At 43.6% G+C, this 25,781-nt stretch overlaps 1 protein-coding gene across 5 annotated transcripts in view; it reads left to right on the forward strand.

Moving 5' to 3' along the window:
* NADK (NAD kinase) overlaps positions 1 to 25,781 on the forward strand; it is a 54,951-nt gene that overhangs the window by 20,000 nt on the left and 9,170 nt on the right. For 3 of the 5 annotated variants that reach the window (XM_072156002.1, XM_072156003.1, XM_072156000.1), the window contains exons 3-6: positions 10,478 to 10,561; positions 21,831 to 21,960; positions 22,256 to 22,364; positions 25,049 to 25,134. In XM_072156002.1, coding sequence (XP_072012103.1) covers positions 10,478 to 10,561; positions 21,831 to 21,960; positions 22,256 to 22,364; positions 25,049 to 25,134 — 409 coding nt within the window. Of the gene's footprint in view, positions 1 to 10,477; positions 10,562 to 17,424; positions 18,012 to 21,830; positions 21,961 to 22,255; positions 22,365 to 25,048; positions 25,135 to 25,781 lie in introns of those variants that run through there. The other 2 variants (XM_072156001.1, XM_072156004.1) reach the window with 2 other exon arrangements.

A 25,781-nucleotide genomic window follows, 5' to 3' on the forward strand; every position in this document is an offset into this window, starting at 1 on the left:
AAGTTTAAAAGTGCTTCCTGCTTTGTGTCAGCCTCTATACCACCAACGAGTTCACTACTGAAGCTGTGGAAAATATCCTTTACTATGGCGGACGACCTTGGTTCTTCCCCCATTGTCCCGGGTACCGTGAGTACAACCAAAAAACTTTACTTAAAAGGGAAAAAAATTTGGTGTGCATTATTGTTTAGATTCTAATATAGTCTGTCTCCTTGTCCTAGGACGACTCTTCTAGACCTAAGGACAAGGAGAAGAAAGACAAGGACCCCAAAAAAGGAAAATGTGTTACTAAATCAAAAAGATGTCTTTCCTGTAACATAAGATTATCAGATTTGTATCCAAAATCACTATGCTCTGAATGCCTAGCCAGGGCCCTACAACAGGAAAAGGAATCAATGTTAAATGAGCTTAAAGCGGCCATGCGGGAGGAATTCCAATCCTCTCTTATGATGTTTACCAATTTAAACCGACCGATACCGGGACTGGGCCCTGAGCCAAATCCCGAACCTGAACTGGTCCAGGATCCGGATTTATATCAAGAGCCAGCTCCTAAAAAACTTAGATCCCAGGACACTGATTCGGACTATGATAAATACTCTGCGGCTCCTACCTATTCTTGGAAGGACTCGCTTGATGATGTCTCCTCGGTGTCCGAGGATAAAGGAACCTCAAAATACCTTTTTTCTAATGAGGAACTGGATAACCTCCTTAAAGCTGTACGTAATACGCTTAACGTAGAAGAGGTGGTAGAGCCAAAATCCATCCAAGACGAATTGTTTGGGGGGTTAAAATCCAAAAGGAAAAGGGTTTTCCCCATAAATCAGACCCTAAAAGATATTGTCCAGGAGGAATGGAAGAATCCTGAGGGGCGGGCAAACATCACTAAAGAGTTCAGGAACAGGTTACTCTTTGACCCCAAAGAGACAGAAACCTGGGACAGCCCCCCCAAGGTAGACATCCAAGTGTCTAAGGTGGTGAAAAAAACGGACCTGCCATTTGAGGACTCTTCCCAATTAAGAGACCCCATGGACAGAAAGGCTGATGCCCTACTCCGTAGAGTTTGGGAATCTTCCATGCTCGGCCTCAAGTCTAACATAGCTGCTACCTCGGTAGCAAGAACTCTGTTCTTTTGGTTAGGTGAATTGGAAGACCACCTTAAAACAGATGCAGACAAGGATCTCCTTCTACAAACAATACCGCTGCTGCGTTCAGCGACAGGCTTTCTTGCTGATGCTTCAGCTGAAAACATCAGACTGTCAGCAAAAGAAGGGGCTCTATCTAATTCAGTCCGTAGGGCTATTTGGCTTAGACAGTGGGGAGGGGATGTAAAATCCAAGACAAAGCTCTGCAACATCCCATTCACAGGAGACTTCATGTTCGGCGCTGAACTGGATACTCTTCTGGAAAAAGCCTCTGATAAAAAGAAAGGGTTCCCGGAAATTAAGAAACCCCAGAAAAACTATTCCTTTCGGAATCCCAAGGATTCTAAAGACTCCAGAGGCAGAGGAAAACAGGGCCGCTGGTCCTTCAACAAAGGTGGAAGAGGCCGAGGATATCTATTCTCCAACCTTCCACATCAATCAAAAAAACAGTGACTACCAGGTAGGGGGGCGTCTTCTTTTCTTTTTCCACAGATGGGAAACGATCACATCAAACAAGTGGATCCTGAGTATCATCAAATCAGGTTACCAGATAGAATTCAGCTCCCCTCCACAACAAAAATTTCTTATCTCCAACCTAACATCTCGGAGAATGACAATACAGCTATGGAAGAATCTTCAAGAATTGTTAACAATGAAGGTAATTGTTACAGTTCCCAAAGAAGAAGAAAAGAAGGGCTTCTACTCCCCCTTATTTCTTGTGAAAAAGCCAAATGGGACCCTTCGACTTATTATAAACCTCAGGCGGCTAAACAAGAACATAAAATACAAATATTTCAAGATGGAATCAGTAAGGACAGCCACCCCACTAATTCCTCCAGGCGCACAAATGTGCACTATCGACCTAAAGGACGCCTACTATCATGTCCCCATACACAAGAATCATCAGAAATTCCTAAGATTCGCAGTGGAATCACCTCAAGGGAAGGTCTGCCACTTCCAATTCAGAGCCCTGCCCTTCGGAATTTCATCAGCCCCCAGGACCTTCACAAAGGTCATGGCAGAAGTGACGGCATTTTTGAGGAAAGAAGGAATCTCAATTTTCCATTACGTCCCCCATGACGGCACCTGGAGGTTGCACCTTGACCTTTGGTAGGGACAGGAAGTTGCGAAAGATATAAGGCCCCTCCTCTGCCGCTGTTCCCCAGTGTATTCCTGTCCCTACCAAGGGTCAGGGTTGCGAGACCTCGTCTCTCCCCTTGGGGGGGGGGGGAGGGATGAAATTAGAAACCCCCCCAGGACGGGCCGCGAGCGGGGGCTGTACCTCCCTTCCTGGCTGGACGTCTTGCGGGACGTGTCCTGGCTCCCCTCCTCCTGCGGCCTGGAGCTGAAGCCGAGGGGAGCATGGGTCTCCGGACCCTGGATGAGGTGCCCCCCGGCTTCCGGGCGCTACCTCCCACAGCTACTGCCTCCTGTACGCCGGTGCGTACTGCGCGACGGCCGTGTATCGCCGGCCGATTCGCGCATGCGCAGTGCGCCCGACTTCCGGGTTGGGTCACGTGACTCTTAAAGAAGCCATCTGATTGGCTTAGAAGGTGGCGGGAAGTTTAAAAGTGCTTCCTGCTTTGTGTCAGCCTCTATACCACCAACGAGTTCACTACTGAAGCTGTGGAAAATATCCTTTACTATGGCGGACGACCTTGGTTCTTCCCCCATTGTCCCGGGTACCGTGAGTACAACCAAAAAACTTTACTTAAAAGGGAAAAAAATTTGGTGTGCATTATTGTTTAGATTCTAATATAGTCTGTCTCCTTGTCCTAGGACGACTCTTCTAGACCTAAGGACAAGGAGAAGAAAGACAAGGACCCCAAAAAAGGAAAATGTGTTACTAAATCAAAAAGATGTCTTTCCTGTAACATAAGATTATCAGATTTGTATCCAAAATCACTATGCTCTGAATGCCTAGCCAGGGCCCTACAACAGGAAAAGGAATCAATGTTAAATGAGCTTAAAGCGGCCATGCGGGAGGAATTCCAATCCTCTCTTATGATGTTTACCAATTTAAACCGACCGATACCGGGACTGGGCCCTGAGCCAAATCCCGAACCTGAACTGGTCCAGGATCCGGATTTATATCAAGAGCCAGCTCCTAAAAAACTTAGATCCCAGGACACTGATTCGGACTATGATAAATACTCTGCGGCTCCTACCTATTCTTGGAAGGACTCGCTTGATGATGTCTCCTCGGTGTCCGAGGATAAAGGAACCTCAAAATACCTTTTTTCTAATGAGGAACTGGATAACCTCCTTAAAGCTGTACGTAATACGCTTAACGTAGAAGAGGTGGTAGAGCCAAAATCCATCCAAGACGAATTGTTTGGGGGGTTAAAATCCAAAAGGAAAAGGGTTTTCCCCATAAATCAGACCCTAAAAGATATTGTCCAGGAGGAATGGAAGAATCCTGAGGGGCGGGCAAACATCACTAAAGAGTTCAGGAACAGGTTACTCTTTGACCCCAAAGAGACAGAAACCTGGGACAGCCCCCCCAAGGTAGACATCCAAGTGTCTAAGGTGGTGAAAAAAACGGACCTGCCATTTGAGGACTCTTCCCAATTAAGAGACCCCATGGACAGAAAGGCTGATGCCCTACTCCGTAGAGTTTGGGAATCTTCCATGCTCGGCCTCAAGTCTAACATAGCTGCTACCTCGGTAGCAAGAACTCTGTTCTTTTGGTTAGGTGAATTGGAAGACCACCTTAAAACAGATGCAGACAAGGATCTCCTTCTACAAACAATACCGCTGCTGCGTTCAGCGACAGGCTTTCTTGCTGATGCTTCAGCTGAAAACATCAGACTGTCAGCAAAAGAAGGGGCTCTATCTAATTCAGTCCGTAGGGCTATTTGGCTTAGACAGTGGGGAGGGGATGTAAAATCCAAGACAAAGCTCTGCAACATCCCATTCACAGGAGACTTCATGTTCGGCGCTGAACTGGATACTCTTCTGGAAAAAGCCTCTGATAAAAAGAAAGGGTTCCCGGAAATTAAGAAACCCCAGAAAAACTATTCCTTTCGGAATCCCAAGGATTCTAAAGACTCCAGAGGCAGAGGAAAACAGGGCCGCTGGTCCTTCAACAAAGGTGGAAGAGGCCGAGGATATCTATTCTCCAACCTTCCACATCAATCAAAAAAACAGTGACTACCAGGTAGGGGGGCGTCTTCTTTTCTTTTTCCACAGATGGGAAACGATCACATCAAACAAGTGGATCCTGAGTATCATCAAATCAGGTTACCAGATAGAATTCAGCTCCCCTCCACAACAAAAATTTCTTATCTCCAACCTAACATCTCGGAGAATGACAATACAGCTATGGAAGAATCTTCAAGAATTGTTAACAATGAAGGTAATTGTTACAGTTCCCAAAGAAGAAGAAAAGAAGGGCTTCTACTCCCCCTTATTTCTTGTGAAAAAGCCAAATGGGACCCTTCGACTTATTATAAACCTCAGGCGGCTAAACAAGAACATAAAATACAAATATTTCAAGATGGAATCAGTAAGGACAGCCACCCCACTAATTCCTCCAGGCGCACAAATGTGCACTATCGACCTAAAGGACGCCTACTATCATGTCCCCATACACAAGAATCATCAGAAATTCCTAAGATTCGCAGTGGAATCACCTCAAGGGAAGGTCTGCCACTTCCAATTCAGAGCCCTGCCCTTCGGAATTTCATCAGCCCCCAGGACCTTCACAAAGGTCATGGCAGAAGTGACGGCATTTTTGAGGAAAGAAGGAATCTCAATTATTCCATATCTGGACGACCTCCTCATAGTGGCAGACTCGACCCCGACTCTTCTCAATCACAGAGATCGGACGATACGAACCCTGCAGAATCTGGGCTGGATTATAAATTTCCAAAAGTCCCATCTAGACCCCCAGAGGGAGACAAGATTTTTAGGAGTAATGTTAGATTCCAGACGCCAAACTTCTTTTCTTCCACAAGACAAGAGAGAATCCCTTACCTCCTTCATAGACAAATTCCAGAGGAAAAAATCATGCAGCGTCCGTTCAGCCATGAGACTGCTAGGTCACTTAACAGCTTGCATAAACTGTGTATCATGGAGCCAGTTCCATGTAAGAACACTACAGGCGTGGACACTAAAAATTTGGGACAAGAACCTGGATCATTTAGACTTCAAGAAGGTCATTCCCCTGGAAGTCAAAAATTCTCTAAACTGGTGGAAATACCAACAGCATCTAGAAAAGGGAATACCATGGAATCCAACTCCAGTCCTGATCATCCAAACAGACGCCAGTTCCTCAGGATGGGGAGCTGTTCTTCCAGACCGTTACCTTCAGGGGTCATGGTCCCCTTGGATGAGAAGACAATCCTCAAACCTAAGGGAATTATCGGCAGTATGGGAAACACTAAAAAGACTTCCCAAAACCCAGGTAAAGAATATCAGGATCCTCTCAGACAATGTGACCACTGTGGCCTATCTACGTCGTCAAGGGGGCACAAGATCCTCGGACCTGATGGAGGTCACCAAGAAGATCTTCTCCTGGGCAGAAAATCACCTAGATTCCTTAACAGCGGTATTCCTAAAAGGGTCAGAGAATCAGTCAGCGGACTTCTTGAGCAGAGAAAAGATAGACCCACACGAATGGTCCCTGAACAGGGAAGTTTTTCTTTCTCTAACCCAGAAATGGGGCTCTCCATTGGTAGATCTGTTTGCCTCAAAAAAGAATACTCAAACAGAGGTATTTTTTTCCATCTCACCCAAGGACAACCCTATGGGACTGGATGCCCTAAGCCAATCATGGGGGACAAATCTAGCATATGCTTTTCCTCCATTTCCCCTAATCTCCAGAACCTTACAAAAAATTCTATCGAGTCGGACAACAGTGATCCTAGTAGCACCATTCTGGCCGAAGAAATCTTGGTTCCCACTTCTCTTGAAACTAGCAATCTCAGGACCCATCTTCCTTCCCTACAGAAGGGACCTGCTACACCAGGGCCCTCTTCTTTACCCAGACCCGAAGTTTCTGAACCTAGCGGCCTGGCTCCTGAAAGGGAATTGCTCCTAGCTAAGGGAATTTCTCACCAGGTCATACAGACCCTAATAGCAAGCAGGAAACCAATCACCAACAAAATATACTACAAGATCTGGAAAAAGTATATATCCTGGTGCGGGGACCTTTCCCCGATTCCGGGCAAACCGGATATCATTAAAATTCTGGATTTTTTACAGGATGGGTTTTCTAAAGGATTAAGACCTAACACCCTTAAGGTCCAAATTTCGGCCTTAAGCGCCTGTTTTGACTTCCCATTAGCAGAGCACAAGTGGGTGAAGATGTTCATGAAAGCAGTCTTAAGACTGCGACCTACAATCCGATCAGAGATACCAAAATGGAACTTATCACTAGTCCTAGACTCCCTTATGAAGCCTCCGTTCGAACCACTCTCGGAATGCAGCCTGAAAGACCTATCTCTCAAAACCTCCTTCCTTGTGGCCATAACATCCGCCAGGAGAATTGGAGAACTGCAGGCCCTATCCTCCAAGGAACCCTTCCTGATCATCTCGGAAGACAAGATAGTACTAAAATTAGATACGTCTTTCCTCCCAAAAGTAGTCTCAGACTTCCATAGAAGTCAGGAAATCGTTTTACCATCTTTCTGTAACAACCCAAAGAATGAGAAGGAAGCACTCTGGCATACCCTTGATGTCAGAAGAGCTGTCATAATCTATCTAGACAGAACCAAATCTTTCAGAAAGTGCAGAAACCTCTTTATTCAGTTTGGGGGAAAAAATAAAGGAGAGAGATCATCAAGTTCCACCATTGCTAGGTGGATAAAACAAACCATCTCTAAATCCTACCAGCTACAAGATGTGAGTCTCTCAAAAAACATAACAGCCCACTCTACCAGAGCTATGGCTACTTCCTGGGCAGAGAAACGGGGAGCATCCATCTCCCAGATCTGCAAGGCAGCTACGTGGTCAAGTACATCGACATTCCCAAAACATTACCGCCTGGATCTACCTTCTAGCCATGATTTGAGTTTTGGACGGAAAGTTCTCCAGGCTGTGGTCCCTCCCTAATCTATTTATCTGGTAAGTCTCCAGGTGCCGTCATGGGGGACGTAATGGAAAAAGTGAATTAGTCTCACCGGTAATTCTGTTTCCATAAGTCCACCATGACGGCTATATTTACCCTGCCCTGTGTTATTAATGATGTCTGGCTAATATCTTCTAGCTCTCTACTGGAACCCCGGTGGTTATTTGGAAGACACTGGGGAACAGCGGCAGAGGAGGGGCCTTATATCTTTCGCAACTTCCTGTCCCTACCAAAGGTCAAGGTGCAACCTCCAGGTGCCGTCATGGTGGACTTATGGAAACAGAATTACCGGTGAGACTAATTCACTTTATTCCATATCTGGACGACCTCCTCATAGTGGCAGACTCGACCCCGACTCTTCTCAATCACAGAGATCGGACGATACGAACCCTGCAGAATCTGGGCTGGATTATAAATTTCCAAAAGTCCCATCTAGACCCCCAGAGGGAGACAAGATTTTTAGGAGTAATGTTAGATTCCAGACGCCAAACTTCTTTTCTTCCACAAGACAAGAGAGAATCCCTTACCTCCTTCATAGACAAATTCCAGAGGAAAAAATCATGCAGCGTCCGTTCAGCCATGAGACTGCTAGGTCACTTAACAGCTTGCATAAACTGTGTATCATGGAGCCAGTTCCATGTAAGAACACTACAGGCGTGGACACTAAAAATTTGGGACAAGAACCTGGATCATTTAGACTTCAAGAAGGTCATTCCCCTGGAAGTCAAAAATTCTCTAAACTGGTGGAAATACCAACAGCATCTAGAAAAGGGAATACCATGGAATCCAACTCCAGTCCTGATCATCCAAACAGACGCCAGTTCCTCAGGATGGGGAGCTGTTCTTCCAGACCGTTACCTTCAGGGGTCATGGTCCCCTTGGATGAGAAGACAATCCTCAAACCTAAGGGAATTATCGGCAGTATGGGAAACACTAAAAAGACTTCCCAAAACCCAGGTAAAGAATATCAGGATCCTCTCAGACAATGTGACCACTGTGGCCTATCTACGTCGTCAAGGGGGCACAAGATCCTCGGACCTGATGGAGGTCACCAAGAAGATCTTCTCCTGGGCAGAAAATCACCTAGATTCCTTAACAGCGGTATTCCTAAAAGGGTCAGAGAATCAGTCAGCGGACTTCTTGAGCAGAGAAAAGATAGACCCACACGAATGGTCCCTGAACAGGGAAGTTTTTCTTTCTCTAACCCAGAAATGGGGCTCTCCATTGGTAGATCTGTTTGCCTCAAAAAAGAATACTCAAACAGAGGTATTTTTTTCCATCTCACCCAAGGACAACCCTATGGGACTGGATGCCCTAAGCCAATCATGGGGGACAAATCTAGCATATGCTTTTCCTCCATTTCCCCTAATCTCCAGAACCTTACAAAAAATTCTATCGAGTCGGACAACAGTGATCCTAGTAGCACCATTCTGGCCGAAGAAACCTTGGTTCCCACTTCTCTTGAAACTAGCAATCTCAGGACCCATCTTCCTTCCCTACAGAAGGGACCTGCTACACCAGGGCCCTCTTCTTTACCCAGACCCGAAGTTTCTGAACCTAGCGGCCTGGCTCCTGAAAGGGAATTGCTCCTAGCTAAGGGAATTTCTCACCAGGTCATACAGACCCTAATAGCAAGCAGGAAACCAATCACCAACAAAATATACTACAAGATCTGGAAAAAGTATATATCCTGGTGCGGGGACCTTTCCCCGATTCCGGGCAAACCGGATATCATTAAAATTCTGGATTTTTTACAGGATGGGTTTTCTAAAGGATTAAGACCTAACACCCTTAAGGTCCAAATTTCGGCCTTAAGCGCCTGTTTTGACTTCCCATTAGCAGAGCACAAGTGGGTGAAGATGTTCATGAAAGCAGTCTTAAGACTGCGACCTACAATCCGATCAGAGATACCAAAATGGAACTTATCACTAGTCCTAGACTCCCTTATGAAGCCTCCGTTCGAACCACTCTCGGAATGCAGCCTGAAAGACCTATCTCTCAAAACCTCCTTCCTTGTGGCCATAACATCCGCCAGGAGAATTGGAGAACTGCAGGCCCTATCCTCCAAGGAACCCTTCCTGATCATCTCGGAAGACAAGATAGTACTAAAATTAGATACGTCTTTCCTCCCAAAAGTAGTCTCAGACTTCCATAGAAGTCAGGAAATCGTTTTACCATCTTTCTGTAACAACCCAAAGAATGAGAAGGAAGCACTCTGGCATACCCTTGATGTCAGAAGAGCTGTCATAATCTATCTAGACAGAACCAAATCTTTCAGAAAGTGCAGAAACCTCTTTATTCAGTTTGGGGGAAAAAATAAAGGAGAGAGATCATCAAGTTCCACCATTGCTAGGTGGATAAAACAAACCATCTCTAAATCCTACCAGCTACAAGATGTGAGTCTCTCAAAAAACATAACAGCCCACTCTACCAGAGCTATGGCTACTTCCTGGGCAGAGAAACGGGGAGCATCCATCTCCCAGATCTGCAAGGCAGCTACGTGGTCAAGTACATCGACATTCCCAAAACATTACCGCCTGGATCTACCTTCTAGCCATGATTTGAGTTTTGGACGGAAAGTTCTCCAGGCTGTGGTCCCTCCCTAATCTATTTATCTGGTAAGTCTCCAGGTGCCGTCATGGGGGACGTAATGGAAAAAGTGAATTAGTCTCACCGGTAATTCTGTTTCCATAAGTCCACCATGACGGCTATATTTACCCTGCCCTGTGTTATTAATGATGTCTGGCTAATATCTTCTAGCTCTCTACTGGAACCCCGGTGGTTATTTGGAAGACACTGGGGAACAGCGGCAGAGGAGGGGCCTTATATCTTTCGCAACTTCCTGTCCCTACCAAAGGTCAAGGTGCAACCTCCAGGTGCCGTCATGGTGGACTTATGGAAACAGAATTACCGGTGAGACTAATTCACTTTTTCCTGCTCTCTGTTTTTCTTGAGAAAATGAACATGCCCTTTAAATCAGAAATCAGCAGCGTTCTTGTCTGTGATGTGGCTCTTAAATTTGTTGTGTACTTTTCATTTTGCTACTCGGCGCTGCCCCTTCACACAATGATTGATATCCCCATAGATTGGATTGTTAATTATGTTATCATTATTATGACCAATACATGTTCTGCTTTAGGCTCGTTCTGAGTTTTAGGTTTCCTAATGCAGATTTTGACATCTGCTCTATGGAGTTGCATCACATTATAAAACAAAGCTTGAGAATAATAGTTACTAACCAACTTTTGATGATTTCCCTTTGCAGGAGAACACGATCCATGCATGGACCATGCCCAGTAACTACGTTTGGACCAAAGGCCTGTATGCTGCAGAATCCCAAAGCGATCATGTAAGTAGTCGGCTATAAGATTGGTTCATGCTTCATCTTTACATATTTCAAGTGCACATTTTCTTAGTCTTACAGGTTTTGATCCAGTTAACAGGGTTTTAGCTACTGGAGTAACTTCCACATAAATTCCATTTAGCAGAGTAGAGTAGTGACCCCCCATGCGCCATACATTTAATTCATATGGGGAACGCAGAACCCCTTTTCTTATAATTGGCTACTTGGAACCTCACGTTATCCTCTATAAATGGAGTCTAACTCCTCCCCATAGTTCATAATAAACAGTGATTTTGAAAACCGTTTTAATTTGTGCATTACTCTGTGAAATTACCAGTCGAATCTGTATGCTAATGAAGCAGTTAAAATTAGTTGCAGACATTGATCCTTATTGTCTGATATAATGGCCCTAAAGGTGTTCTATATTATAGGTATTTTGCCTCCTAGTCGTTATGGGTTTAAGCACATTATTTGCCATATGTTCTTGGTGCACGTGATGCAAGTTCTACCTTTTATCTCTACAACGCCAGCATCCTCTATTTTCAGGACTCCCACACAAGCCCATGGAAATAATTTTGACTATCCTGTTCATCAGCAGTTACCGACGGAGCCCATTTGTAACATTACAAATAGTCTTCTTTAAAAAAACTAAAACTTAAAGTATCCTGTCTACAGCCCCTAGCTAGATCTATGTATCTCCATGGTAACGGACAACAAATAAACACTGTAAATGTAGTCACACTGCCATTCATAGAACATAAATTTGACTACCAAACATTACAATGTAATTCACTTCAAGTACATCAGAATGTGAGGATTACTATTATAATGATGTAGTTCGGCTCACTCTTCTCGGTAGATATTAGTAAGGAGAAGGTCTGGTGTCAGAGTAGGACACGTAGGGTGGAGCCATTGTGAGTGTCTCCGTACAGTAAATACAGGGAGCAGGAGGAGCACTTGGCACATCTTGTATACAAGCCCTGTGATTCACGCTTCATGCGAATGCCACAACAATATTGACTCAAGTTTTTCTTTGCTGGGTAAACAGGGGAGTGATGTGATATCAGTCTTATGATTTTTAAGTAAATAGAATTAATAAATCCTCATTATTTTTGCAGTCTGTGCCAACTGTGTGATATATAATTTATTTCTCTCTCTTATATCAAAATTAAAAAATAAGTCTCTTCTCCCCAAAACAGCAGCCCACACAACCCTGGGCAGTGTCTGGTGTTAGAGCTCAGCTCTGCTAAAGTCAAAGGAGCTCCAAACCCACAGACAGGTGTGGCAATTTTTTAGACAATGCACACAACTCTCAAATATACTATTCTATTATGGAGTGACTGATTCCTCCCATAACCCTCTAGTGCTGTGCCCCCTATAGCGGCGCGCCTGTCGCGGGTTTTTCCCGCAGTGGCGTGCCGTCCAATCAGAGGGGGTAAATCAGTCGCCTGCACACCCCTACGAAGTACAAATAGTGGTCTCGACATGGTGGTATCGTGGCTACCGCGCCACTACAGGTTGGAAACGGTGGGTGCAATTCCACTCTGTAGTGGTGTGAAGGCCACTGATTTGACTCCATGGTGGTATGGCGCCCGCTGATTCGATTTCTGTAGTGGTGCAGCACCCACTGATTCCCCCATAGGGATGTGGCAGCTGCTGATTCCACCCTGTAGCGGTGTGATGACCACTTGGAGAACTACTCTAGGGGGCCACTTCCAAAGCAAAAAAAGCATCTGGATAAAATTGTCTCTGGTGACTTTTTGCTTCACTAGTCCTTTCACAGCAGGTCCCAAGTGATAAAAACTCCCCATGAAGTCTACCTAATGTTCATAGGCTGCAACCCATAGACAGGAATGGCGCAGTAGATTCTTTCATTACATGCAGTCTTCTATATAGTCACCGCTGGTTTCTAGCCATGTTCCTGCCTTGTGTATCAAGGGTCATCACTGATCTCACTGCAACCTTTGATACAGAAATAAAAGCCTGTTTATAGTGAATCTCGGGGAAAGGCAGCCATAAGTATCCTCTTTAAACAATGCTATCATCTTTGTTCGGTGAGTAATCCCTTCCTTGCTGGTTTACAGTGATCTGTTCCCTTCTTACTCATCAGTAATACATGGCAGCTGAGGAGCTCTGGCCTCCTCCATAATCCCTGACAGTAGTAGGTAATCTTGTGTGGATGGCAACGTGGTTCAGGTGTCCAGCAATGTTTACTGCCAATGACATGTAGGACGTGTCTTGATACCCGTTGGTTCTTATCAAGACCAGCGGCTGCCCCAGGGACAGAGAATTGGACTTTGTACAGGCGTTAATGCGACCTCTGGCCCTTTATAATCTAAAAACATAAAGCTTTCTTTTAATATTTTTTTGTCAGGGCTGTGTATAGGCTCAGCCACACATTTTATTTTACTGCAAGGACTCCTGACTCTAGATATAACTCCCTCCGTCAATAATAATGGATCATGGGTTATGTTCTAATACTTAGTAATAATACGTGCCCCAAAAACCATTCATATATTAAAATAGTCAATAATAAAATTGGATTTTGAAACTGCCGAATTCACCCGGATCAACAATTGCAGGATCCTAAATGTCCAGGGATCTGCCTTTCCAGCATCCTCCTCCGCTGTCCTCTCCAGTAACATTGCATATCCCTCTGTAGTGCACCATCCAGCTCCTTACGATGTTCCCAAATGCTCTGCCACCTACCCTTCACCGACATTGAGGATATGTCCACGTGGGCTGAATACTTAGTTACCATGTCATTTTCGAGTTCTTTGGTTTCTTGTATCTTGCCGGGCCTATGTCCTACTCCAGAGCTGCAGTCACAGTGCTACAGGTTTTGAGCTTGCAATGTCTGATGGGTCATTCGTATCCATACACTTGGCTGTCGCATTAACGCTCCGACACATTACTCTCAGCATCATGCAAAGTCATCTTTGCATCATGCGCTGTAAGCTATTAGGGACGTGTATGGTGTCCTGTTGTCAGTTTCCATTGGTAACCAGCAGAATTTTCCATGCATTGAAGTAATATAATACCGGGCGGCTGTAACTCCAGATCCTCACCAGATAAGTAATGTCTTTACAAAGCGACACAACCGTAAGGGGGTGTGTCAATATGTAAACTATAAGATGGTGTCTAAAAGTAGACATTCCCTTTTAAGATGTATTTACATCATTTCTAATTTATAAATACATCACAGTTATCTTAAAGGAAATCTACCATCAAAATCCATGAAGGGGGCACTTATTCATAGATCCAAGCACCATGACTGTTGTAATCTTCCTATATTTGTTATCCATGACCTCATTTCTTCTAAAATCAACTTTTAAAATTATGCTAATAAGCCAGAAGTGCTCTAGGGAGCATTACCAGAGTGTAGCTTCACAGGATGTTACACTGCACAGGAGCCCTTCCTTCTCCCACTGTGATTACAGCAGGAAGGGGGGGGGGGTTGTTGAGGGAGCAGAGAAGGAGTGTGAGACAGTGTAACAGCCTGTGAAGCTGCTGCACGGGGGGCACTGGTAACACCGCCTAGATCCCTTTTAGGTTCTAAAGGTATATTTTAGAAGTAAGGAGGCCATGGGTTAACAAATATAAGAATATTGCCACAGTCACAGTGCCTGGATCTATGAGTAAGTGTCCCTGGTTTATGATGATGATGGATTTTGAGGGTAGATTTCCTTTAATATAGGGGTTTTTAACAAAGTAGCGCAGAAAACAAATTATTTGCAAGAGGATCTGATTTGGAAATTTGTAAAATGTATAGTTAAAAAAAAATATGTATACTGGGTACGTTGTTAACCCTTATGCCTCTTCCCTTGCAAGTTTTTATTTATTTATTTACCTTTGGGCTCTTGTGTCTTGTTGCTGTGGTTACTTTGTTATTTTTTACTTTGTGCTCCCCGCTGCCCCCTGCTGGACATCTAGGACTTTACAATTCTACACCAGTTCATACCAGTTTTCTCCCACGTTACAAGGCAAAAATAAAATTAATGGCACGTTGTCATGTCCGTGCACACTGGGGATCTCTTGCAAAGAATTGCAAAATTCATTTATATTTCAAAAATTTCAATATGTACTTATTTTTTTTTCCCCCATTTAAAACTAGTGGAGACTGAACCTATTATTTTATAGATCAGTAAAACCGTATATATACAATATAATAATTAACAAAGGAAATAGTATTTGAATGGTGAATCCCTCACTTCTATTATCATTATAGATGTAATAAAATAAATCATAATAATAATAATAATCTTAGACCATTCTTGTATGTATTATGCTGTTGCATTTGATGAAAAAATGGGGAAAACAGTTTCAATAAAAATACAGTTGAAAAAAAAAAATAAATAAAAAAATAATCTTTATGTAGCATCATAATATTCCTCAGCGCTTTCCAGATCATGGGGGACATGTACAGGCAAAATAAGACATTACAGATTAATCATATTGTCAATAGGAGTGATGTCCCTGCTCGCAAGAGCTTACAATCTATAAGTTTTAGGGAAACATCTGAAATATAAGATGTGGAGAAAGAACCTTATTTTGTACATTTTAGATCCATCTTCAGCAATGCCGGACTCTGGATGGAGTATTGTATATAGGTTACACAGCGGCAGGTAAATGCCGTGGATTTTCCGTCATTGCTGGTAACCAATGATGTGTCAGTAATAATTGTGTAATCCTATAAAAACCCTGTAATCTGGATAACGGTGTCATTTTGGACCTTTAATTTAAATACAACTCAAATACTATAAAAATCCCCAAGCAATTACTGAATACCAAGCACATTACTGCATGGATATATTCATATGTTTTTAAAGGCGCAGTTCACTTTTAAGGTGGCGCTTCAGATCTGCCATCTATCCATCTGTAAGTGTTGTTTTAGACTTTGCGTTAGTCTGTATTCTAGTTCTAAGCTGCATTCACAATTCATTTATATTTGATATCTGGAAGCCTTTATACACGTCACTGCGTATTGGAAGTGGTGAAGGTCCTCAGCAGACATTGACATGTTGTGGACAGGTACATTTTTGCACAACCTTCCTTACAGGTATGTAGGAGATTTGGTAACTTCCTTATACAAGTTGTCATCGTGTGAATCAATATTGCCGTATAACTGGTAAAACTAGAGGGACATGGATTTTCACCTTACCAAGTATCCAGGATTGCTCCATACAATGATATCCGTAAAATATTTGGTTCTCATTCCATACTGGGAATTTCAACGGGACAATGCACGGGTATAGTAGAATAATGCATTTGTATCGGGGCCCCAGAAAATTTATATGTGAAGCCCTGACTTGTACATTTTGCATTGAAAGTTCAATGTTTAGGCACCAGATAGATATGTATTTATGGGAAGAAATTTAGTGTATCTTGTTTTATATTCATGTAAACCTCAGCTTATTCAGGGTTTAAGCGTCCAGTAGGTGTTCCTCCACTAATAACTCTATAGGACCAGACTCCTGAACCCAACTCCATAAGGCTCTGTTCACATGTCACGTTTAGCAAACGCAATGGAAACGCAATGTTACCACAACATGTTTATTGTGGGGGAAGCCCTTGGATTGTGTCTCCAAACGCAACGTGTGAGCACGGCCTAACATTACATCACAGAGTGAACTGTATGCTCAGAGTGCAGTGTGATGACTTCCCCCGTTGGTAACATATTCTGATGCATTTTCAGTCGCACGTGTTTTTAAAACACACAAGTGTTTTAAAGAACTGAAAACGCATGACTAAAAACCCTTAGGCTCCATGCACACGTTGCTGTGAGCGCTGCTCATCCCTTCCCTCTACATCGTGAGCTGAGTGGCTTTGTCGCAAATCGGGCAGGAACAGGACCTGCCCTGTTTTTAGCATTGCGGCCGACCGGTTAAGACACGCACAATGCATCTCTATGGTGGTTATGAGCTTGCAGCTGTTTTTGTGGCAAGCTAACGGCCACCATTTGTGGGCGTGTGCATGGAGCCTCAGATTATGTTTAGCCCCTTTCACGTGAACATTTTTCACGCAAGTGTTTTGTGTTTGTTTCTGACATGTGGGACCTGCACCGAATTCTTACCGATTGTATTATACGTAATTTTTTTGCAGTCACACGTGTGAATCTCACAGTATGCTCTGCTTTTGCTAGTGACCCATGAGAAACTCCCAGTACAAGTCTATCGGGATGCGTTAAAAATTCATTGCACTCTGAGATGCACGCAAGTGTTGTGCGTTAATTTAATGCAAAACAGCATTGGCTCGTTCCCGATCGCAGGCGTTTCCATAGAAACGCCCATGCGATCGGGCCACAGCGCGCCCCGGTGCGTGCTGCTTTGTCTGCGTTTGCGTTTTCAAACACAGACAAAGCGGTGCGTGTGCAATTTCTGATGTCCAAACCAGGAGTGGATTGAAAACCGAGGGGGGGGACAACTTCTCTCAATGATATGTTCTCACCAATTATGATCCACACCTGCTTTTGGCTTCAAAAACTGCATCTGAAAAAAAAAACTGAACGTGTGAACCCACCCCGAGGTAACTGATTGAACCCTGTGTGGAAGGGGGTTTGAAGGCTTCTTGTAAGCTCTTTGGACAAGCTCCTGAGTATGACCCAATTGTGCAGCAATAATCAATACATGTTTACCTCAGCTAGTGAAACTACAAGTCTCAGCATGCCCTGTAAGCCTGCGCCTGTAGTCACATCATCTACAGAGCTCCTGGTGTAGTTTGCTACATTGCAGGGAAGGGCTTGACTTCCTGGTGCGTCCGGTCAGCCCTGGTAATATGAAGATGTGTTTGTACAGTGAGTACATCACTCACTCCCTCCCCTCCACCTGCGTGAATCCTCCTCCTCCTCCGAGCACGGGGCAGGACCAGCCTTATGTAATCTAGTGCTGTGTTGTGAATACCTGGAAGAGCCCTCATGAAATCTTCACGCCCCCCTGCATTGTGTGACCACCTTCTCATATAGACTCTCCAAGCTCTCGGGAGGACAAGCGTCTTTCCCCTGTGCTGAGTGAAGTCTCTACTTCAAAACTCCTCATTGACTTTTCCAAGGAAGTTTCTCCGTCTTCAGCTTTTGCAGAAGGATCCTCACTTGTGGAATGGCAGATAACTGTACGAAGACGCAGCAAACTTTCTCCGAGCTGCAAGCGTCCTGCAGCTGGTTTCACTTAAGTCCCCGGGATAGGAGACCACATCATGTTTGGGTTTAGAAATGACTGGATGTGTAATTGTCAAGGTCTCTTCCTGCCCTTCTAACACCGCGGCAAGACGTCTCCTCTCCGATTTTATTTGTTATACTTCTTGAGTTCTGCTTCTTACAATGTCATCCTGCCAATAGCAACATCTCCTGGAGCAGCAAATTATTCACTTTTTCTTCTCCGTCAGTGAGGTTTATGCAAGAAGCCATGAAGATATTTGACAAAGTGAAGCCTAGAAACTTTCCCAAGAACACCTGGCAATGGTCAGTATCTCCCACTAGCCCACCCCTTGTCATAGCCCTGGGCTGGAGGAGAGGGGGTTGCTTTATCAGCATGAATAAGTACATAGTGTGAGCAAACTTAGTTGAATAGAAAACTTGGAATCCGCAGATCCTAGGCAGCTCTCCAAGCATGTGTCCCCTCTGCCCCCGGCTCTGCTTATTCTGCAATTGTTGGATAACGTCTAATTTCACCACAGAAAGGGATGGGCAGCAATGTTTGTATACTTATGTGTGTTTGTGGATTTTTTTATATTATTCTTGTCTTTATATATGGATCCTGGATCCGTACAGGATATAGTAGTCAGTGTATACACAGGAGAGCCGGCTCTGGGCAGTTTATCCCATTAGGAAGCTGTATTTCATGGATCCTTCTACTCCACAGATTGTCTTGCTCCATGGTTTGTCTTAACTTTGCTCTATGGGAACATACTAGTAAGAGATTTTGTCATAATCTTAATATATAAACTATCCTGAGAGCACTTTTTTTTGGGGGGGGGGGGGTGTTGTCAAAAAAATGATCAGTCCCCTTGTGTACATATGTTTTTGGGAAACATTCTTTGGTTGTATAGTATTTTTTTTTTAGCTTGAAACCATTAAAATATTTTGTAATAATCAAATAAAGTAAAGTGAGATTGTAAGCTTCACAGACAAGCGTTGCGGGAATGATGTTTACAATGTTGTGTATCATCGTTTATGTAAGAGGTAGCGCTTCTCGCATGTTTGTCCTGACACCAAATGCTGGTTTATCACATTATGCCACATATGTGTCCCCGTTTTATCACGCTTCACTATATCCCACACAGTTTATTTATATTGTATTGTTTAATATTCTCTTTTATGTAGCAATAAGCCTTGCATACAATATGTAGTATTAGTTAATTATAGTCGGTTATGTTGGTAATTAGCTTAGTTATCACACATGTACATCACAATACTGATACACACACATATGCACATACCCACATATACACAAACGGCACATGCACATATACATGCATGCATGCATATATGTATTACAGGATCAGTGTATTCAACCGTTGGATTCCCAGCTATTCGGAGTGTGTTGCACAGCAGGCTGCAGACCATTACTGTACAAGGGATGTATAGGATCAGCTGTTTTTGTTGTCACAGCAATAATGCGGCATGTCCCCTCCGTCTGCCAGGGACAATGAGCTGCTTCTGTGTATGACATGAAGTGCAAGGTCCAGCAGCTGTTTAATCTTCTCCATACAAGTCACCTTTCTCCTTATTTACTCCTTTATTGCTAATAATAATAATATCGGGATTGTCTACAGGAATAATACATGTGTCAGATCCAGGCAGGCTTTGTCTGAGAAAGCATTTGGATTGTCACCCATGTTTAATGGGTGCTCTGGGATTACAGCTCATGGTGAATAACTCTTTTAGGATTTGTACTGGTGCCCTGATACATATAAAGCTTTAAGATCTGCCATACAGAAGCGTACATCACATTGTGGTCAAACTTTGGAGGAGTCAATAGCACAGTATGTACGTGAGCAGTAGGGTATTTATTCTGGAGGTTTTATCCCTAATCCTCAGATGTATGAGCTGAGGGCTGGGATGAAACTGTGATGTCTTCCATACACTGCACCCAATAAAGGGTGAGAATCTGCTCCATATCTTTTCCTCACTCATCAGTAGGATCATAAAGACCATTATTGAGCCCTTCCTTCCGCTCTTCCAATACATATGATTTCACTGTAAGCGTCTTGGCGGACTGGTGACATTGGCTATTTTGGCTATTTTTGTACTCTGCAAGGAGCTTGTTAAATTGAGTATGCCACTCACCTGACTTATCTGATCAGGACGTGAGGCCCCCTTTTTCTCCTTCACTTTCACCTCTTTGTTTTTATAGGATCTGCTGGCCGAATTTTTGACCCCGACAAAGGGTCCTGTTTTAATTATGTAAATGTAAAAGAGAAGCAGTAAGCATTATTGAGCTGAATAAAGCACCAGGGGCCAGATAGAAATTCACTATCTAGCTCCAGAAGCGTCTGGCTCTAGTCTTTGTACTCTTTAAGGAGAGGGGCGGAGAAATCCAAGTGAATCTGTCAGGCAGTGTGGGACCACGTTACTCTTTACAGCTGGGGTTTTGGATCCAAAGCTCACCTCTGCTTGTTATCACTATGCAGAGAAATCTGGGTGTAAAGTAACTGTGGATCCACATGAAAGGTCCACAAGAGTCCCTGACGCAGGCAAAGTGTGCCGGCTAATGCTACAGGCAGCACACCTCTCTTCACTGCGCATGCTCTAGATACCGGGTGACTGTGCAGTATCCCCATAAGCATTTATGGGGAGCTGTAACGTGATCCCTCAGTGGGCTTTATTTACTTAAAATTGCAAAAAGATATTTCCAACTGGATGTCCGTATAAGAGGAAAAACAATAAGGAAAGGAGCCTTTTTCTCTGAATAGATATATCATAACTTGTTCTATTTCGAGCAAAGTTTATTGAAAAGTTATTGATCTTCATCCATAAGAGAGAAAACGTACAATTATGGAAGACATTAAACTACCAAAAACAGACACAAATATGAGTATATAATTCCCTGCTCTAGAGGTAGTGATAGTTACTTGTGGATGAATAGTCCGATGTGCCTTGATCGGAAGGCAGGAGAATAGTAAGACACTCGGTGACACAAGGCAGGACACTGTACCACAAGAACGGCTCAGCAGCTTCGCACACAGTGATGCTTTGTTTTTGGGAACACTGTACGTGTTTATCACATACAATAGATATTGGGACAGTAATCCTTCCATTGATACTTGGGTTACACATAAGCTTATATTGCTGGGATCACACCAAGAATGTTGTCATTGGGAAGAAGTCCAGTGTTTATGTTCCAATTTTCTTTCATTTTGTTTAAATGGTTGGTGTTTTCACATGGGACAATGACGGGGAATGGACATTTTATATAATTGTTTCGGAGCTCATCATCCTGAGTGTAAGGGTCTTCCTACCCTCTGGGACAGGTTGCAATGACATACCCCAATTCTGCACCACAATTAAGTATGGAAGGGATTGTTATACTGTGGCCTTCCCTGCAACAGGTAATGATAATCTAATATAATTGGTTAATTGTTTAAGAATTGTTTTAAGCCAGTCCATATCCTTGGGGCTTGGGATCTTCTCATTGGCTTGATACTAAATTAGTATTCGACAGTCCTGTTTATGATTACCAGAGGCTCGGAGATCACCTCGAGGTATTGTTAAATAGAAATGTTTTATGTTGGAGTTCTCCTTATGAGACACCGTACATTTGTGGTAGATTACTCGCTGAACCAGATCCAGATCATTTAGTGCTGTATCTAACAACCAGATCCCATGGTCCTTGTTTCCCATAGTCTTTACATTGACATCTTACGTTCACGTTTCGATGTTCCTGATTGGTTCCCAGAGTCGTCTAGTGAACGGCCCACTTTATGGATCCAATATGAGCCCTGAGACGCACATTACTTTGCTGGTTGCTTCAGCGGCTGCTTTTTCCTATCTGAACACCGCCAACAATCACATTGAGCCCAGACTAATTCATTCTTCTTACACTTCCAACATGTTTGCCATCTACCTGTCTGCAAAATGCTCCGACATCTTCTTAAGACTTGTTACATCTCTGTGCGGCCACGACTCAAGGTTGCAGTTCAGCATGGATTACAGTATCTATGATGTATCGGCAGCACCTGCCGGTTCCTATAGACATTTTGTATGGACCAATGTAGAAAGAAAGCAGGTGCAGGAGACGTTTCTAATTTTGTGTTTTCTGTGTGCATTGTGAATTTTTAGGCATATCCAGGACCCTGCGAGCCAACTACTCACTTGGAACAAGCCACCCAAAAGTGTCCTGGTGATCAAGAAGGTCAGAGACGCCAGTCTGCTCCAGCCCTTCAAAGACCTCTGTGTATTCCTTACAGAGGTAAGCGCTCCAATGGACCACAGACATGGTCACCATTTTTTTTAACCCTTTCTACCCTGTTCTTGAGCTGTTGTAGGCTAGGTAGTCCCGAGGCTGCAAGAGCTTGTAGTACTATGCATTTGCTTAAAGTCATTCCCCTCTGTATTTTTGTATTTTAGACTTTATCTATTAGTTTAGTAGATATATCTAATAGATTTCTTTTATGGTCTCTTATATCTCTGTGCATGTATGTCCACATTCTGAACGTAGTAAATCTGGTGGTGCTCAGTTCCATCTCTTGTATCTTTTTATTTAGCAGAAGAACATGATTGTCTATGTGGAGAAGAAAGTCCTAGAGGACCCGGCCATTGTGAACGACGAGAATTTTGGACCAGTTAAGAAGAAGTTTTGCACTTTTAGAGAAGGTATGCACCGCAGGTCTGTTTACCTCCTGCTCTATAAATATCTGGCGTCAAAGGTGACTACATTCTGCCAAATCTCCAGATCTGCCTGAAAAGCCGGTTATGTAATCATGCGCCTCTTATTAATTCATCCAACACTGAATGACATTTTGGGTCTGGAGCAGTGTTTTTTTTTTTTTTATTCCAACCTCACTTTACAGTGAAACCCTGAACCTGGAAGTAAACTATAGGAGTAGATGGCAGATAAGCTCCCTATTTTGTTGCCTGTCTGCCAGATTTTCAGCGAGTTCTTGAAACAAATCGCCCTGTAGAATCCTTCAGGGAACAAAGGGGTTAAGTAATGCTTACTGATAGCTTCCATTTTCTGAATTTACCAAAGGGGGTGGGTTTAAGATTTGTTGCCAAAGTGTCAGCCTGAGCAGTATAGATGGATTCCCTCTGCAGCCAGTTGTCTTGCATCCAGATAAAGAAAGGACTGATCTCAGGGACACATGTAGGATATTATATATTCTGAAAGAGGAAAAGGTGGGAGATTGTGATGGTAAATTCCTTTTAGGTGGCACATTTCCATGTCATGTGTCTACTCTCTGGAGGGCCTGGTCATGAAAGTCCACCTGACTTGCATTACCCCCAGGCGTGAATGTAGAGCTGGTCACTAATCTGCACTGTTAGGGAGGAAGATTGTGGTGGATTTATGGTCCATGGGGGTCCCAGTGGTCAGTGCTACAGCAATTCTCACCTTTTCGTTTAAAGATGTAATGAAACCTCCTATATGTGTCCAGGAGGTCAGGCTGCCCCCTCCTCCGTCTCACAGTCCTGTGTCTGGCTGCAAGATAACTGGCTACAGAAGGAGCCTCTTTTCACTTCTCTGTAGTTGGTACAACTCCTTTAAAGGGCATCTACCACCAGGAAGATGGTCTGTATTCAAATGAGCCTGTGGGCCTCCAGGCTCTGAAGGTGCTAAAGCGGGTTTTCCATGTAGAAAAGATAGGCCCTATCTTGCTGATCAGTGGACGTCTCAGTGCTGGGACCCCCACATATCACGAAAACTAGGGGTCCCGCGTACCTCCTCGTTGCACCGTCAGACTAATGGAGCAGACTTTCGCACATGACCGTTATGCTCCATTAATCTCTATAGAGCTGACGGAAATTGCTGAGCACCGCCTAGAGATTAATGGAGCAGAATGGTCATGTGCGGATGTCTGCTCCATTAGTCTGGGGAGCGACAAGGGGTCTGACGGAGGTACGTGGGACCCCTAGTTTTCGCGATCTGCAGGGGTCTCAGCACTGAGACCCCAGCTGATCAGCAAGTTGGGCCTTATCCCATGAATTATCCTAAGTTAGGCCTTATCCCTTTTCTTAGTGGAAAAACCCTTTAATGGACCCTGGAGCCCCTCAGGCTCATTTGCATCCCGGTGGTAGATGTTCTTTAAGGAAGATTTTGGCAATTTTTTAGTGTTTCTTTAAATTTTATGAGATCCTCAAAACGTGGGCATCTGCATCATACACTTAAAAGAATAATTTTTTTTCGTCACATTTTATCATGTGAGAAAATCAGTAGATAAGATTACATATGGTGAGGGCGCTTTCACACGATGCGTTGCGTCGCTTTTTTTGATGCATTTTTGACGCATTCCAAAGGCTTCAGCCTTGATCACATGCTGAGATTACACTTTTAGCAGATGCAATGGAAACGCAATGTAACCTCAGCATGTGATCAATGCTGAACGCTTCGTGTGAAAGCGCCCTCAATAATATTTGATATGATGTGAAAGGAACGCCTGGAATATATCTTGCCCTCCATGCTAATCTGCAACACGGTGTGTAGTGAACATGGTTTGTCAGAATTTTGCTCTTGGAATGAATTGTAGTGTCATTGGAATCTTTGTTCCAAATGTTAGTTTTTACAGTGGAATTTACAAGGAATGTTAATAAGCGCGCTCCATGGGTGATGTGTCTGAGATAAAGCTGTAGTGGCTTCTGGAGTCCGCTCCTACACTTCACATATGTATATGACTGTCTAGTATGCAAAATATGTCCATGTTCCTCCTGTCTACCACATTACTGGAAAGTTATTAAACCTCTCAACGATCTTAAAAATGGCAACTACTTTCTCTTCTCAGTGCATGTTTCTAGCTCAGACAAGGATATAATCTTTGTGTTAAAATCTTAAAAAAAAATAAAAAAAATACACCCACATAGCGCCATATCAAGTTGTGTGGCGTGTGTTGGCATTGCACTTTGGGCTGTATGCGGTATGAAGGCAGTGTGCTGAGATTTCAGATGAGGAGAGTGTAGATGTCGTTGAACTGGTTCCTATTTTCCGCGGATTCTTTGACTCGCCCCTGTCCTTAGGAGCCTCTGCTGTGACAGCGTCGGTCCCTGAGGTTCACAGCACACCCCTCTTCGTGTCACGTTGTGTTTCGTTCCATCCACACCCGACTTCTGCTGACAGATTGCCAGAAATAGTAAAGAATTAGAGGAAAGGTAGATCATGCACTTTAGAAGATTGGTTGCCGAACCCATCTACCTTCAGGTGTGTTGACCCATCTACGGTCAGGTGTGTTGACCCATCTACGGTCAGGTGTGCATGTGTATAGAAGTTAGAAGGGAATAGCTGCTAGGCACATCAGTATTTGCCATTTAACCTCCCTTGGTTCTAATTCGAACATTCAATCCATTTCCAGATTTTGATGACATCTCCAACCAGATTGACTTCATTATTTGCCTTGGAGGAGACGGGACCTTGCTGTATGCATCCTCCCTTTTCCAGGTCAGTTTTGGTCTGTAGTCTTTATTTGTTTAATGCAAACTCTCACCGGTTGTGATCTGGCTCTGTGTCGCCTTAGGCCAGGGCCAGACTTCGCTGAAACCATTTGATGCTACAGGTAAATAGTTGAGTAATCGCTACTGGGATTTCACAATGATTTATCGCTCGAGATCTCATCCGCCACCAAAGTCTGGGTCTTGCAGGAGCTTGATATTGCAGGAAAATCCTTCTAGTTGTGGTGAAGACAGGTTTTCATCAGTGCAGTAAAGCAGAAGATAAACACTTCCTGCCTCAAATCAAGTACAGGAAGTGACATCAAAATCACACATAGAAATCCTGTGGAAACGTTCACATGTTAAATTAGGGCAGGCATATGAAGAGTTAATTGCTCTCCCTTCCCCTTAAGTGTCTTGGTCTAGCCCCAGGCTTATAGGGAGAGTACAAATAATCTGTGAAGAACAGGTTTAGGTTCTTTTATGAACCAACCTCTGAACACATGACCTACAAGATTCAGGATCTCTCGCAGCTGGGCTCATCACATCCCAGCTCTGGTACCCATGTACAATATTAAAGGGTTTGTCCACTTTCAACAAATAATTGATATTATTTGTGTAATGAAAAGTTATACAATTTTCCAATATAATTTCTGT

Source organism: Engystomops pustulosus, chromosome 6 (assembly GCF_040894005.1).
Source record: "Engystomops pustulosus chromosome 6, aEngPut4.maternal, whole genome shotgun sequence".
NCBI classification, from domain to species: Eukaryota; Metazoa; Chordata; class Amphibia; order Anura; family Leptodactylidae; genus Engystomops; species Engystomops pustulosus.